The following is a 17,264-nucleotide window of genomic DNA, read 5'->3' as shown; positions in this document are numbered from 1 at the left end:
GGCAGGACAAGGGGAAGGGTGTCCAGGCAGTGCGTGCTCTTTGCCGTTATTTGAGCGTCAGCGGACTTGATTCGCGCTTGTAAAGCAAGCTGCTGTGTCTGTATATATATTTCATATGCCTTCTCCCACATCGTCACCCATCATGACCTTCTTTCTTCTCTCCTTCCCCTTCCCCAGTGCAGAGTAGCAGGCCAGATTTGAATTATTCGGGCCTACCTCTCTGCCTTTTCCTTTCAATAAATCCATCTATCTATCTTTTCGTGATACGTGTGCCGCCATGGGCGTACGGCAGCAGCGAACGATGTGTTATCATCCGCAGTCAAATGTGACCGAACGCCGCAATCGCGATGTGAAGCCACTACTCGGGGCATACGCCCAGAGGCACAACGACTGGGATGAGCACCTCGACGCGATCACCTTTGCACAGCGAACAAGCGAGAATCGCTCCACAGGTTTCACGCCTGCCTTCCTGATGTTCGGGAGGGAACTAAATACGCCAACTGACACCATTTTGACCAAAAGGCAGGATGCTTCGTCAGGCGAAACGGCAATAGCCAACTACGCGCGGCGCGTGCGTGATCGCTTGCAAAAAGCAGTGAGCGAGGCCAGCCAAAATCGCGCTTAAGCCAGGGCTAGTCAGAAGGCATCGGAACGTGGAATTTAAAGTGGGAGACTCCGTTCTAAAGCGTAGCCATAAGCAGAGCGATGCGAGCATGGGATTCGCAGCTGGCCTTGCGCCTAAATGGATTGGGCCGTTCATGGTTGCTGAGAAGCTCTCGCAGTTTAACTACAAGCTTAAAGATCCGAACACGGGTCGACTCGGCAAGCTGATCCACGTCGGGGAGCTAAAGCAGTACTTCCAACGGGAAGTGGCTGGCAGGGCGGCAGCGCCGATTTCGCGAAGACGCGAGGAAAGGTCAGTGCCCCTACCTACCCCCAAGGCTCGCCCATACAACACCCGCTCTAGGCGAAAACGACCTTGACGGGTTGACTGGCCCACAACAACGCGTCGACCGCTCAGAGAGCGGTCAAGTAAGCAACCAGTTGTGAGGGAGCGAGCTGGCTACGGGAGGGTCGTATCTAGCAGTACTGTTGGCATGTCCCCTTGTCCCAAACAAAGGGGGGGGGGGAGGAAAGGAAAAGCAGGCGGTGGTGAAGACGCTACCAAGCTGTCCCCCTCTCCACTCGCTGCCGTAGGGACCTGGCCAAATGGCAGGCAACTATTGGCTAGGAGCGCCAAAGGAAAACTAATAGGAAATCCGAAAGGGGTCTCCCAGAAGGCGCTGCGAAGACAGGCGTCGTCTCCCAGCGACCTCGCTGACGCAGTCGACATCACAAGCATCGGATAGTCAGCAGCAACAACGCCTTGGGTGCCAGCGACGGTCGCAGCTCTAGCCGCCACAACAGAAGCGCGCACTCCCTAGAGACCGGCCGTGCCACAACCCAAGTCGCCGCCGCCCAGCCGTCAGGAAGCAGCGCCCGGCGACGGTTTTGGACGACTGTAGGAGCAGCAGCTGCCGGCTGCAGTGCTGCCTCTCGAGCGCCGGATCGCCATGGAGGGACACTTCTCGAGATAAGCTTTCGGATATCTCCGCCGTGTTTCCGGCAAGTGGCGTGTGTGCGTGCTTGCGCGCGTGTGGGTGTGACCGCGGTCGTCGCAGCTGTGTGACAGCATTTCCATGCGGTCGGCGTACCGACGAGCGGTGCTATGTGATCATCGCGAGCTTCGAGGCAAGGGACTACGGCTGACAGAGCAGCTGTGGAGCAGCGAACGGAAAGACAACAAGGCGGCAAGGAAGTCGTTGCCGGCTTGCCGTCGCCTGATTTCAGGTGACGTTCGGTCTTTAGGGAGGAGGAGTGTAGCGATCGCGGAGAACCGCACATCCCTCTGAAACGCCTCGCGCCGCGGAGGATGAAGGGGACAAAAGTATTCCTTAGGTCTCTTCGATTTGGCTGCACCACCTGCACTAGTTCAATGGTTGCAGCACCGTCGTCCTCGTTTTTGCAGTGACGCGCGCGCCCTCTGCACTCTTCTCCTCGTTTTGTCAAGGTGCAAGCCTAGTTCCGCACAAGTTCTCGGACACCTTGCACTTGTACGGAAGGTAGTGCTGAGATTAGTGCAGCATGGCTGGCGTGACGCGCGTTCCACCCAGCGCGGAGCAGACGACGCTCCACGTTCATGTTAACGGCATGAGAAAAGAAGTTCGCCTGCTTTTTGGACCCGACGGGTCAGCCATGACCGATGAAAATGTTTACATTTACGAAGCAATAGGTAAGTAATGCTGCATGATGGCGTTAAGCACGTGGCTGGCGAACTTATAGATTGGAATGGCAGATAGAGGTTGGCCTGCTACTCTGCACTAGGGAAGGGGAACGTTCAGGAGAAGAAGATAATCATGATAGGTGACGATGTGGGGAGAAGACATACAAATAGACACACGCATGGCAACTTGCATGACAAGCGCGAGTCTAGTCCCGTCTTTTGTTAGTCGCGGCCGCAAGTAGCCGTGGGTGCTTTAGAGCAGAGTTTTTCTTCTTTGGCATCGCGCTATGCTGTGCAAATATTTTAAGTAACCGTCTTTGCCTCTGCAGACGGTCAGCGTGTGTCGGTGCGGTTCGAGGCCCCTCGGCAAGCCGTGCCCCCTCCTACCCCTCCGGTACCATCGCCGCTGCCGGCTCCCGCCAACGTCGATGATGCAGCTGACGATACAGGCAGTGCAGACGGTGCAGACTTTCATGCCATCCCTGATCTGGAAGAGGCACCCGCTTCTGTAGACCAAGCAGCAGAGCTCTGGAGTGCCCGGAAGACTAAATTTTTTATTTCGAAGTATTCCGAAATGAAAGATTTAGTGGGCAAAACAAGAGTACTCCGGTACGTTGTCTTTGTCTCTGAAGTGTTGTGCGTCATATCTTGACATATTTTATGTATATTCAGTTTTATTTTTTTCTTTTTTTTTTACTGCAGCACGCTGTAATACGAACAGGTATTATTTACTTGAACATATGCATTCACACCTTAGCTGCCATGCATCTGAAGCAAACTGTATGGGCTTAAATCTGATGTAATATTCAGTATAAGTGCACACTGTGAGGGATTCTTTGGAACAATACTGGAACTATATATATATATATATATATATATATATATATATATATATATATATATATATATATATATATATATATATATATATATATATATATATAACTCGCCAACTGTTGGCTTCCTTCCTTCATATATATATATATATATATATATATATATATATATATATATATATATATATATATATATATATATATATATATATAGAATCCCTCGCAGTGTGCACTATACTGAACATTACCTCAGATTTAAGCCCATGCATACAGTTTGCTTCAAATGCATGGTAGGTAAGGTGTGAATGCATGCTCTAGTAAATAATACCTGTGTGTATTAGAGTGTACTATATACATATAAATATATTGTCTGTGGTTTATAGTTCCAGTAATGTTTCGAAGCATCCCTCGCAGTGTGCACTATACTGAACATTACCTCAGATTTAAGCCCATACAGTTTGCTTCAAATGCATTGTAGGTAAGGTGTGAATGCATGCTCTAGTAAATAATACCTGTGTGTATTACAGTGTACTATATACATATAAATATATTGTCTTTGTGGTTTATAGTTCCAGTAATGCTTCAAAGCATCCCTGGCAGTGTGCACTATACTGAACATTACCTCAGATTTTAGCCCATACAGTTTGCTTCAAATCCATGGCAGCTAAGGTGTGAATGCATGCTCTAGTAATAATACCTATATGTATTACAGTGTACTATATACATATAAATTTATTGTCTTTGTGGTTTATAGTTCCAGTAATGTTTCAAAGAATCCCTTGCAGTGTGCACTATACTGAACATTACCTCAGATTTAAGCCCATGTAGTTTGCTTCAAATGCATGACAGCTAAGGTGTGAATGCATGCTCTAGTAAATAATACCTGTGTGTATTACAGTGTACTATATACATATAAATATATTGTCTTTGTGGTTTATTGTTTCAGTAATGTTTCAAAGAATCCCTCGCAATGTGCACTATACTGAACATTACCTCAGATTTAAGCCCATGTAGTTTGCTTCAAATGCATGACAGCTAAGGTGTGAATGCATGCTCTAGTAAATAATACCTGTGTGTATTACAGTGTACTATATACATATAAATATATTGTCTTTGTGGTTTATTGTTTCAGTAATGTTTCAAAGAATCCCTCGCAATGTGCACTATACTGAACATTACCTCAGATTTAAGCCCATATAGTTTGCGTCAAATGCATGGCAGCTAAGGTAAGAATGCATGCTCTAGTAAATAATACCTGTGTTAATTACAGTGTACTATATACATATAAATATATTCTCTTTGTGGTTTATAGTTCCAGTAATGTTTCAAAGAATCCCTCGCAGTGTACACTTATACTTATTATTACATCAGATTTAAGCCCATACACTTTGCTTCAAATGCATGGCTACTAAGGTGTGAATGCATGTTCTAATAAATAATGCCTATTTGTATTAGTGTGTTGTAAGAAAAAAGCAGCTTTGCAATGGCTGCATGCAAGGTATTTCAGGTGCTCTTCTGGAAAAAAAAAGTAATTACATGACACACAGTAATGTTGCTATTGTCTATTTTGTTTAGCACAAGAAAGCTGCTGTGGCAGAAGCTTACAGAACTCATAAATACTGAGTTGCAATGTTCACTAACGCCAATTCAAGTAGAAAACAAATGGAAGTCTCTGGATCGGGCATATAAAAAAACAAAGAAAAACAACGGCTCTTCCGGGCGCCATCGGGCGATCTGCGAGCATGAAGGGTAAGTTGCTGTTGTTCCTGGAGCTGTGCAGTGGTACTGATCAATTGTGTATCACGCAGAGAACTCGCTGCAGTCCTCGAGAAAGAACACAGTGTGAACCCGAGGTTGCTCCTCGAACCCGGGAAAGTAATTCTGCTCAGTGGAAGTGCAGAGTAAGTGAAAATTACTCATTTTCTACAAAACGTTAACTGATGTGGCCCCTTTATGTGCATGCTTTATAGGAAAAGCACTGCAGAAGCACCTTTCGAAAAAGAAAACGTGCCAGTACGACTAGAGAATAATGCCACACCAAAGCGCAAACGGCGCAGCAAGTCGAAACTGACACCCCTCTTGGATGCTCTACAACAACTGCAGCAAAAAAAGGACCATCGAGAAAAGACAAGAAAGGAAGAATTGAAAGCGAGGGAGAAGTGGGAGCAAGCCAAGCAGGAGAGGCACCATGATCGGAGGGAGCGGTTTGACCGCCTCATGAATATCCTCGAAAAACAGGGAAACAAATAAAACTATTTTACAAGCACAGCACATTGCATTTATTTTCACTGAAACCATGACTTCTGTGTGGAGTACAGTGTGCATTCACAGGGCCAAGGTATGCTTCTAACACTGCTCCTTGGCGATGAATTCTCGCAGGCTCTGGCTGTAACCTGGAGCATTGCTGTCAAAAGCACCTTCACTGTCGTCGTTACCCACATCTTCTTCTTGTGGCAAAGACGTCAAGTCGGGCAGGAAGTCTCGTTCATCATTACACAGGTTGTGCAGCACGCACGCACCCATAACTATGTAGCAGCACTGTGGAACACGTTTTGCATCAACAAGGTACAGCCGCCTGAAGCGCTGTTTGAGCAGTCCAAAAGTGTTTTCAATCGCCACTCTTTGCTGACTGTGTCTCTTGTTAAAATTCTTTTTCCAAGCAGGAAAAGTGCTTTCGTTATCCCTGAACGGGGTCATGAGCCATGGCATCAAGGGGTACGCACTGTCCCCGAGTATATAATTGTCCTCGCAATCCAAAGCTCCACTTGTGAAGAATGGGCTCTCTCTCAAGACGCGGGCGTCGTGCACCGATCCGGGAAATCCGATGAATACGTTTAGGAACTTGTTCCTGTCATCGCATATTCCTTGCAGAATGATTGACGGCCACTTTTTTCTGTTGAAGTAGGACTGTGCCGATTCACTTGGGGTAAGTATCTGTATATTCGACCCGTCTATACATCCGATAGCATTCCTTGGGCCCTTGCCACCGCTCTTTGCGAGGAAACCAGCCGTAATACGAGTCATTTCTGCGTTACTAGGCCAGCATATGACCTCTCCGCTAATCGCATGCAGAAAGTAGATTACTCGAGTCACACAAGCATGCACCGACGATTCGGCGACATCAAACTTGGCTCCAATAGCGTACATAGAGATCTGCGAGCCGATGTACGCTAGTGCAATTAAGCATGCCTTTTCGGCAGATATCTGACAACGCCCTTGAACCGCTTTTGGATGAAAGGCTGAAGCTTTGAATCTGCTACTCAGCCAGTCAAAGGTCTCTCTAGACAGTCTGATTCAGTTCAGTCGTTCAGTCGTGTCCGACTCTTCGTGACCCTATGGACCATGTCACGCCACGCTTTCCGGTCTCTCACTATCTTCCTAACATCACATAACTTCATCTGCAGTGCCTCGAGGATGCCATCTAACCATCGCGTTCGCTGCCTACCCCTTCTCCGGCGACCCTCAACCTTTCCCAACATCAAATCTTTCTCCAGCGACTCCTCTCTTCTCATCAGATGACCAAAGTAGCTGAGCTTTAACTTTAGAATTTGACCCTCCAATGAGCAGTCAGGGTTTATGGTCGACAATATCGACTGATTTGATCTTCTGGCAGTCCAAGGAACTCTCAAGAGTCTTCGCCAGCACCACAATTCAAACGCGTCAATTCTTCGGTGGTCAGCCTTCTTCACAGTCCAACTCTCGCATCCATACATTACAACTGGAAAGACCATAGCACGAGTTATACGGATCTTGGTTGGCAAACTAATGTCTCTGCTCTTTACTAGGCGGTCAAGGCTAACCATTGCTCTCTTTCCCAGAAGCAGGCGTCTCCTAATTTCATGGCTGCAGTCTCCTTCCGAGGTAATCTCGGAGCCCAAGAAGAGAAAATCTATCACAGCTTCCACTTCTTGTCCATTGATGCTCGAGGACTTGATAGGGCAAGACGTCATGATCTTTGTCTTTTTAATGTTCAGTTTAAGCCCAAACTTCTCACTCTCTTCTTGTACGCGCATCAGAAGTCTCTTGAGTTCCACCTCACTTTCTGCCATTAAAGTGGTATCATCCGAATATATAAGGTTGTTGATACGTTTTCCAGCAATCTTCACTCCAGCAGAAGACTCGTCCAGACCGGCCTTCCTCCTGATGCCCTCTGCATATAGGTTAAAAAGGAAGGGCGACAGTATGCAGCCTTGTCTCACTCCTTTCTCAATCGGAAACCAATCACTAAGACATGAAGAACATTAGCTTAAAGAAATTGAAGAAGCTTTGTAACCATGGCTTCAATTCGATGGGAAGTTGTGACAAGGCCAGCTGCTCAGACAGCGGAGCTTGAATAAATCCGTGCTGTCGGATTCGTTTAGCCCCTTTCAGAGAAACAAAAACGGCGATATAGGTACCACTGAAAGCTCTAGAAAGCATGGTACAAATTTCCAGGTTCGCTAATAATATTACCGCCTTTATGATATTGGTATTTCAGAAATGTATCGAAGGATCGGAGATACAGTATCGAGTATTTGTATTGAAAAAAGATTTCGCTGCGGTATCTTGTATCGGTACCGGAAATACAATTTTTCAAGGTATCGAGTATCGGTATCGAAGATACTTTTTTGGAGTATCTTGGCCAGCCCTGTTAAATGTAGTCATCATCTGAAACCTGCGTCCCCTGTTGGCACTAAACGTTTACAAAAATTGTGCAAAAGCATGGTAAAAGAGCCATCTGGCTTTTTATATGTTGCGAGGTTCCGAGCTCCGCCGCTCGTTAAGCAGTCATATATGGCAGGTCTAATAAGTTTGGTAACACTGCCCACTTAGAAAGGTACAAGCGTATCGGCGTGTGGCAGTCTCGGGGTACCGTCCAAAGCAGAAGACGTCACTAGAATTACTTTCAGACCTTCTGGTGACGAGGTTCAACCGTCTTCTGATGCTGGTGTAGATTTGTGATAAGGATGATGATGGTATAAGCAGAACGAGGTTTAACCGGTCGTGCACCATGGACGCATTAAAGTTTCGCTCCAAGCTTCTTCGGTAAAGCTGGTGTTCAGCTCCTCTTTTCCCCGCAAACAAAGTGAAGACGAGGCGCTGTAACTGGTATTACCGCTGCCATAATGGTCAATTCCAAGCCGACAGGTGAAACCGCTGTAATAAAGTTAACACGCATCATTCATCATTGCAGCCCGCCACAGGAAAACTTAGTCTAAGCCTTATAGCGCAAGATTTCAGCCTCGTTCGGGGACATTTTTTTCTACTTCGCCAATAGGGACATCGACGTTTCCTCCGGGGACATTTGCCCCGGGGACGTTTTTTCCGGGGTCGTTTTTACCGGATCCCGTGGGCACACATGACCAAGAGCCGTGGGCACACATGACCATGCAGCCACGAGCTGTTTTATTTTGTTTTGTAACGGCGCCGTAAGTCCAGGCTGAAATGGTTCTCTACTTCCACGCGTAGAATGCTGTCGTGGGAAGGAAGGGGTCTGGCGTGTCAATCTGAATTTTTTCAGATCAGAACGAATAATTGTTCTATTTTTCCTACCGCCGTTTAGTTCAGCCGATATAAAGCAAGCGGCCGGTGTCTCCCCCCGCGCCATATCGCTGCCGCCGCTCGGGTGACTTGTCAACTGACTCCTCGGGAGCACAGTATTATCGTTGCCGTTCTTAAAAGATGCGTTGAGTTCGCAAGACCTAAGATCATAACTGCCGAAGGTGACCGGCGCGTGAGTATCTGTGTTTGTTCAATTTAACTACATATACACCGTTCATACATCATTTTTTCTTTTTGCAATGAAGAAACGATATAATGCACACATCATATCCAGTGGCTATCACAGTTGGCATATATGATTTCTCAGGAAGAAATTTACAGCAAATTTAAACTAAATTTGCAGTTCACTCAATCTAAAATGCGGGTACGCGAAGATGCATTAAACGCAAAAAATTAAAAATTCCGCTGCTATTTTTCTTGCCGTTCATTGCGACTGTCGCTTTTGCTTTTTCTTCTATAGCTTGCACAAAAGAAACTCGAAAATTACAAAGACATACGGAGTAATACAAAATAAATTGTTCAACGATATTGTGCTCACCAGTATGTAAAACGCAAGGTATAAAGGCCCACATGATATTTTAATCTATGCTAATCGCCAGTGAATGGAACTTGGCCAATAAATTAAAACACTAAAATGGCCTTAATTTGGTGTGAAATATATAAAAAAAGAAAACCTTGGTCCTAAAACGTAAGCAAGCGAGCAATGTACACGTGAGTTAAGAAAGTTCGCGCACGGCCTGTTTCAATCCCCTGGGCCTTGCTCATCTATTGTGGTCGGTGATTGAAAACTTTTTTGGGGAGAGTATTATTTTAGTTCACGCAAAAGAAAAAGCTTTGAAACTGGCAGCAGTCCTTGCTAGTTCATATACAACACAGTCTACATTTTTAACGTCCTAGAATTTGAGCGCTCATGAAAGCCTCATTTTAGTCTGGGCGATCCGAATTTGTGAAGGTGGAAGAGGGGGGGGGGGGGGGGAGGGGGGGCGCTGCCCCTTTAGAACAGCAGTTGTGGGGGCACGACTCCCGGCGACGACTCTCCACCCCAGCATGCATTTAACCGTGATTTGGTCGTTTTTGTGGTTTTCGTGTTCGCAAACAGCACTTGAAAAAAACAAAAACAAAACGCCCCTTTATTGCTTTGTTCTCTCCCGCAGTACCTCGTCTTGAAAGCAGTCGGGCAGGGGGCCGTAATTGAAAGCAGCTGTGGTGGAACTGCCTTGATTCCCCTCATATCTCTGGCCCATTCCTGTGCGCAAAAGACCCCTCCTTGTGTCGAATGCGAGTGTCACCGGCGTGAATTGAAGGAGAGTTCCTTTCGAGAAATCGCGGCTAGGTTGGGACCAGATTCCACAGGTAAGCACGAAATACGTACACTCCTCCCGATATCTAAAAACTTGAGATCTTTTCTCTGAGTAATCAGAATAGGAATATACTGGGCAGACGGGAACAAACTCGTTCAATTTTCTTGCGTGCACTTCTGCCTCTTCTATTTATATGCTTCAATATGCATTTTATAAACTTTAGTTTTCCAATGCAGTGTATGATATTTGAAAGGTTTGAGCTTAAGTTCTTTTCCGACATATGTTTTACATTTATTTAACTAATTGTAAATTGAACTATTCATTATCGCGTTGTTAGGCAGGTTGGACTTGTTAAAATTTGCTTGAAGGCTTGTTTATTCGAAGCATTGAGTTCCTTTGCTGAAAAGGTCATACCGTGTACAGCGCACCTTAAAGGCATCCGCTCCGTTGGTGAGCCTCCGTTTCCCCGCCGTGTGGGCTGACTGGTCGCCGCGGACGCCGGCTGCCTTTGTTAGCTCCCCCGCGGCTTTCGCAGGTCCCATCCGAAAGGAGTCGTTGGTGGCGGTCCATACATCGGCAGGTTCCCTTGCCGCAATGCCAAATATGGGCATGCGTAGAGTTTGGCCACTCGACACCGGCATGGCGCAGTCAGCAGTGTCCATGAAATGTCACTGACCGGCGTCCGCAGCCTCGTGCACGCGCACGAGTCGTCACACTGCTCTGTGACAATACCGGCGCTGCCTTTCGGAAACCCCACACTCACCAGCGACCTAAATACAGATGCTGCTTACCCTACATCTGCACTGGGCCTTCCAGTGAACCTGGCACAGGTCACAACTTCAGCACCGGATTTCACTCAAACCTTTGTGCCTTATGCGCGCTTTTTTTTTACTAAATAAAGAAATATCGTTCACAATACTTATTTCTGGTTTGTCTTCAGTGAATCTTCCAATGAGTTGCAAAAACAGCTCTGTATATATGTGAATGCCTCCAAGCAACGGATTGGCAAGAAAATAGGAAACCATGCAATATATAAATCCGATATTAACATCACCTTACTAGCCAGTAAGTAGGATTGGCTTACAAATATGGCGGTGCCAATGAATTTGAGAGCATGAAACTATTTAGAAGCCATCGAAAAATCAGATGGAAATTATTACGATAGTCGACAAATAAGGCTGGGTTTCCAATATAGAACAGCCAAACAATAGGAATTAATATAATTATCGGTTTGAAACTGGAAGTCCAGCATTGTGGGTAGGCCAGCTTTTTATTGGCTCAATATAGACATTTCATCTGTGTTATGTGCCATCTCTCTTGATAAACAAGCCTGCATAGAGGAACCCGTTGAGAGCCTCAATGGCCCGCACGCAGTCCTGGTAGTTGGCCATGGTCACAAAGCCAAATCCCTTGGAAAGCCCTGTGGCCGTGTCACGGATGATGTTCACCTCGGTCACAGTGCCGTATTTGGCAAAGTGTTGCAAGAGCGACTTCTCGTCTGTATCGGTCTCAATGTTGTAGACAAAGAGAACGCGCCCGCCAGCATCAGCTGCAGTGGGAGCCGAAGCCATGCCACCCATTGGATACTGGTAGGAGCCAGTCAGTGGGTTGTACCGACAGCGACCCTGAGCACCACTCATGGGTCCAGCACCAGCACCTGGGGGTCCGATGAGCTGATCCTGGGTACCTCGGCCTCCGGGCGGACGTACCTTCTTGGAGTTGTCCACTGCAAACTTGACGAGGAGTGGCTCGGTGGCACCCGGCAGCGTTTGGCCGGTCAGCGCTGCCATGGCAGCTTCGGCGTTCTCCCGGAGATGGTACAACGCGAAAGCTACCCCCTTGTTAGTATCGCCCGAGTCCTCCTTGAGCACCCTGAACTGGATCAGCCGGCCAAAATCAGCAAACAGCTTCTCGGCCTGCTCTGCTGGAAAGTGCTTAGGGATGCCACGGATGTAAAGGTTGGCAGGTTTAATGGTCTCGCCGCCGGGCTGCGCGTATCCCACCTTGATCTTCTTGTTCTGTAGCTGCAAGCCGTTGAGTGTCTCAATGGCTCTCGCTGCATCGCCAGCTCCTTCGTAGTCGACAAAGCCAAAGCCATAGCTGTAACCCGTTGCCTTCTGGCGCACAATCTTGGACGACTTTATGGGACCGATGCTGGTGAAAAGGTTGCGGAACTCCTCGTCCGTCAGGCATTGGGGAAGGTAGTTGATGATCAGGTTGGTCTGGCTATTGCCACCGTCGGCTTCCATGGCTTCGTCTTCTTCCACTGTGCATGCTGGGTCAGGCCCTCACTGTTCGGGTTCGGTTTAGCTTGCTCCCGTCTTGCCAGGAGCTCACAGGACTGATGGCTAGGTTCGGGAGAAAAAAAAAAAGGCACTTCCTTCGAAGCACTGCAGCAGGCGTAATTCCGTTTCCTCAACGGTGGGGTCTCGCAACTTCTTTCTCCTCACTCGTTGCCTCTCAGCGGGTTAAACGGCGATTGTTACGGATAGGTGTCTCTGAACGCAACCTAAATGTAACATACACTCTCTGAAGGCAGAAAATGATTACGGTGAAGGTAATTGAATAGAGTTACCATTGTTAAACTGTCTCCTCGGGACTCTGTTCACGGCTGGTTTTGTGGCTATTAAGAATAAAAAACACCACCACCACATCATCATCATCATCATCATCACCAGCCTGACTATACCCACTTCAGGGCGAAGGCCTCTTCCATATTTCTCCACTTAATCCGGTTCTGTGCTAGCTGCATCCACTTGACCCCTGCGAACTTCTTAATCTCATCCGCCCACCTAACTTTCTGCCACCCCCTGCTACGCTTTCCTTCCCTTGGAATCCAGTTTGTTACCCTAAGCAACCATCGGTTATCCTCTCTTCGCACTACATGTCCTGCCCATGTCCATTTCTTCTTCTTAATTTCCACTAGAATGTCGGTAACTTGAGTTATTTCTCTGACCCACTCTGCACGTTTCCTATCTCTTAATCTCTTATCTTAAAAACACCACATAGTTTAAGCTAAAGGGGAACACCCACCCAGTAATGATCTTGGTACGTTGCGTTTTAATAAACAATGCAGAAAAAGATGAACTTACAGGATTTGAACAGATGTTTCATTCGTACAGTGCTCAAGTAATTACTGTCAATCAATTGCGCCACGGAAGCTTTTTTTTCTTTATTTCCTGTTAATAATGAAGCAACGAGAATGGCAGGCTTTAAATGCGCTCTGATTCATTTTTACAATATTCCTGATGTCACTAGGTGACGCTGCTCAGAGAACCCTACCGTTGAGAGTACGGAATCACGCTTTCGACAGGTGGGTCAACCGGGCAGCGAGTCAGCGAACCGGCCAGGAAGACAGGAGGGCCCCCAACGCCAGCTGCAAGGAGCAGAAGCGATGGCGGTAAAAAACGACGGGTCCAAGCTGTTAAAAAAAAATATACCCAGAAAAATAACAAACAAATATGAAGAAAAAAAAAACGGGTAAAACACTTTGGAAAGACAGAAATTACCAATCGAGATGGGAGAAACATGTGAAAAAATATTCTGAGCAGAGGAGGGCGTTGTTGAAGTACCGGCAGAAGGAAATGCTTGATCAAAACATTTCTGGCATGTCATTTTAGTCAAAGCTATTGTGATCACGTACCTTTAAAAGCTATGGATTACAGAGCTTTTAGACATGGCTTATTATTATAAAATAGGTCTTGAGGCACGTTATTTGCTAAACCACACATGTAGAATGTCCATGGCAACTAGGCCACAGGAACCTATGTGTGATCAAGGGCAGGAAAACAAAAAAATCTACAGATTCTTGTGGAACAATATTCTATTGAAGAACTCAGGGCCGCTCTCCACATTGTTATGGAGAGAGAAAAAAAAAAAGGTCTCTTTACTATGCATCATTATATTGGAACTTCTTCTTTCACGAGTACATACCACCGCCATCATCCCGCGGCGCCGCCTGGCCTGTGGCACGCGCCTAGGTTCGCCATCAGAATAAACGCCAGGCACTCCGTTTCGATCGAGGCGAAACGGAGTGGTGTCCGTGTGCTGCGCGATGTCAGTGAACATTAAAGAGCCCCGTGTCACCAAATGTTCGGAGTCTTTCACTACAGACGTGGCAGGTGTGGATCACTTGGTCTATTGTTTCTTGGTCCTCCTCCCGTCAAAGCAGAAAACGTTTGAGAACTGTTCCCCTGCAGCTGAATTCGTTATCAGGACCATTTGGAATGTCAGTCCTCTTTCGAAAAAGGCGTGCCAGTCATCGGACCACCTTTAAGTGCTGACTAATCATCTACCCTGCATTGTAGTTTTTCCTGCCTGGTGCCGCTTTTTATTTTCTTTTTCTGGTCACAGGATGAGTGGTTCCACGTTCAGAATACATACCGAAGGAGCATTCTTTCGCTGTTCGCGCTGCATCTTTCTCGCCACCCTCCCATCTCCCCCCTTCCTAGCATTTCTTTGCCGGAAGCAAAAACGTATTTAAACCCCGACACTGATGATCGCGCTGTCCAGACGAAGACAAGTTCACTTGGCGAAACATTGGCTCGGCTTGCGAACTGAGGCTCCCCCTCTACCCTTGTTCAGTGATCTTTCAAAATCGCCCTATGTTAATTCGGTACTTTAAAAGGAAATTCAATTTGCGTTGCTGCTTTCATTCTTGCGCAGTACGATACCAGGTGTTCGACAGTGACGGCCCTATAACGACTGCCGATGCCACTCTGATGCAAACCATCGATTGGATAATTCAGCTTGGAATATTCTTTCATCGCAAAGTACTCGAAGACCGGGCAGCCGACCACAAGCGCTAAATGACCGATTTGCACAGCCTAACGCGCACACTACTTACTGGGACCGGGGCTGCGTGAAGGTCTAGGTGGTTCGGATCCGTTTGCCTGTAACACTTTCCGAACGAAAAAATTCATAAAACGTTTCGCGAAAACAAACCAAACATAAAGGGCAAACAAAAACTGGTACATAAAGCCAAGCGGCAGACCCTAACCTAATCCCGCGTCAGAAACTACTAGCTGACCGACGCAGTGCACCGTAACTGCTAGCCGGCAGGTTCGCAACTCGGCAGATATAGGATAAGCGAACCACTTCTTTTTGAGCCTTTTTCTTAAGATTTATCTTCTTCTGCACTCTAAATATTACCTCTCGAAAAACATTCTACACCCGCCAGGTGGCTTTCCGCTGTCTCGCATCGAGCTCCGGGAGAAAAATAATAATAATAATAATAATAAAAAAACAGTGCACAATGCTTGAACCCTTGCCTGGTTTGCTTGGTTATGGTTTGTTACGTTTTTGTGTACAGCCAGGTGCAGAGCAGTAGTTGGACCCTCTATACGAATATAAATGCGAACTAGCGCGTTGATAACCCTGTACTACTGTATAGAGCGGTTTCCGGAGTCCGCCAACATGATGGAAACTCGCGCTGTTAACGCTGAGTCTTTGAAACGGCAAACATTCCTTCCTTCTACCAGTGCTATTTAGCCCTTAAGTGCCCGTTTGCTTGCCCTGTTCACACCCACTGGATTCACGGGGTGAGATTAGTTTGTGGGGCTTCCTTAACACAGTTGCCGTAACATTTTATTTCATCACTGTTCGTTGCTCCTAATAGAATACCTATACAGACTCCCCAAAAGACAGATGAGAGCAGTTTTGATTGAGACTTTATTTCCTGTACGGAAGTATCGGTTCTAGGTAGCAGTGTGGTTTGGTTTGTGGTTTGTGGGGTTTAACGTCCCAAAACGACTCAGACTATGAGAGACGCAGTAGTGGAGGACTTCGGAAATTTCGACCACCTGGTGTTCTCTAACCTGCACTGACATCGCACAATACACGGGCGCCTTGTCTTTCGCCTCAACCGAAAAGCGACCGCTCAGGCTGGGATTCGATCCCGCATACTTTGGAACAATGGTCGAGCACCGTAACCCCTGCGCCTCCCCGGCGGGAGATAGCAGTGTATGCGAACGAAATAGTTGCGCGTTCAGTTGGCCGCAAAACCTTTTTGAAGCTTTACGCACCTAGCGAAACGCGCCTTCGAGGAAAGAGGACCTTTTGACCGTGGTCAGTGAGCTGCCCCTGTGCCAGTAGCCAGAGACTATTTATTATTGTTTTGTGTTTTGACCTGATTCAGTGTTATTTTCTTCAACGGACTGTCAGAAAGGTTATTGAAATAACCCCGTATACTGTAAGATGATTTCTTACGAGGTAAGGTTCTAAGGTTTAATTTGACTTTTTTTGCGTTTGTTTGAGTGTATAGCCTATGACAGAGCCGCATGGTATATCCCACTCAAAGCCGCCACGCTTATCGAAGTCTTTGTTCAGAGCACAGTGTTGCAATGATGCGTGGCGTGTATGCGCTGCGCAAGATAAGCCCCATATCTGGCTGCCATTGCTTGCTGCATGTATGCGTCTGCCAAAATATTGAAGTGTGCGCAGACTGAGGGTAGGATGATGAGAGTATTTATGACAAGTTCGCGGAATGCGGCCTGGTTAAACAAGGCTAGATGCCAGTGAATGCTGTATTTATAAGCAGTAAAGAAATAAACAGCTAGGAGTGGCGTAATAGTTAACCCACTTGGGTGGGGCATCGCCAGACAGTGGTTCGAATCATGTGATGTGCAGCTGTAAATCTGGTTTCATTTTTTTTTTTATTCTGCAAATATATGCCCGCGGTATTTTAGAGCTTTGATCTTTTTCAAACCTTTTTTTTTCTCCCAGATCAAGCAGGACGACCGAATAATATTACAGGGCCAGCCTCTATGACAGCTCCGTCGTATTGCATGCAGGTCCATTCTGTACAGTAAGCCGGTATACTAAATTTTGTAAGAAAGTTCTTATCAGATTTTTTAAGATGAAGGCGCTTGTCGACGAATCAATTTCTTCCAACGAAAACTTCTAATTCCTCGGCTGCTCTGCACTTGCAAACACAGCATGCCAAGAACGAAACCGCGGAGGCACGCATAACTGCGAAGCGCCGAAAACAAGACACAGTGAGGCAGAACTGGCCGCCTATAGCGCCAACAATGGCGCAAACAAGTGTAGGTTTTGTTTCTTTTCATCATCTAGGATGCCCTTTTTTTGTCTTCACTGCGTTATAAAAGTGCACCAGCAGTCACTAAACAAAACCTACTTTACAAGACAAGCAATGCACATGCGTGAACCTCCGAGATTCGTTGTCCCTCATGGCGCTTGGGCTTGCAAGAATGGGCTGTGGCCGCAATACCGGTATTTCTGTTCTCTCTCTCGTCTGCTCAGCAAGAGCCTTTTTATTTGAACAAAAATGACTTTTATTCGTCATTAGGAGCTAGCAATCTCTCG

The 17,264-nt window shown here is 46.6% G+C and overlaps 1 protein-coding gene and 1 pseudogene across 1 annotated transcript; one reads left to right on the top strand and one right to left on the bottom strand.

Annotated features, from left to right (window-relative positions):
• Positions 1-2,072: 2,072 nt before the first annotated feature.
• On the top strand, positions 2,073-5,354 carry LOC146203872 (uncharacterized). Its single transcript, XM_084588944.1, has 5 exons — positions 2,073-2,272; positions 2,593-2,872; positions 4,675-4,848; positions 4,908-5,000; positions 5,070-5,354. Exons 1-5 carry the CDS (start codon positions 2,125-2,127, stop codon positions 5,347-5,349), a joined length of 975 nt encoding a protein of 324 aa, XP_084445070.1. The 5' UTR covers positions 2,073-2,124; the 3' UTR covers positions 5,350-5,354.
• Positions 5,355-11,242: 5,888 nt separating this feature from the next.
• Positions 11,243-12,277, bottom strand: LOC146203871 (ELAV-like protein 1 pseudogene; annotated as a pseudogene).
• Between the last annotated feature and the right edge of the window lie 4,987 nt (positions 12,278-17,264).

The sequence above is a fragment of the Amblyomma maculatum genome, chromosome 1 (assembly GCF_055883805.1).
Source record: "Amblyomma maculatum isolate TAMU_Amacu chromosome 1, ASM5588380v1, whole genome shotgun sequence".
Taxonomy (NCBI): Eukaryota; Metazoa; Arthropoda; class Arachnida; order Ixodida; family Ixodidae; genus Amblyomma; species Amblyomma maculatum.
The sequence above is the reverse complement of the archived record's forward strand: the minus strand, read 5'-3'. Positions and strand labels throughout refer to the sequence as shown.

Bases quoted from the DNA above. Each gene is read 5' to 3' on its own strand.
- LOC146203872 (XM_084588944.1), top strand. From the start codon at position 2,125: ATGGCTGGCGTGACGCGCGTTCCACCCAGCGCGGAGCAGACGACGCTC. The intron at 2,273-2,592 runs GTAAGTAATGCT...TTGCCTCTGCAG, and splicing joins TTACATTTACGAAGCAATAG to ACGGTCAGCGTGTGTCGGTG. The intron at 4,849-4,907 runs GTAAGTTGCTGT...TGTATCACGCAG, and splicing joins GCGATCTGCGAGCATGAAGG to AGAACTCGCTGCAGTCCTCG.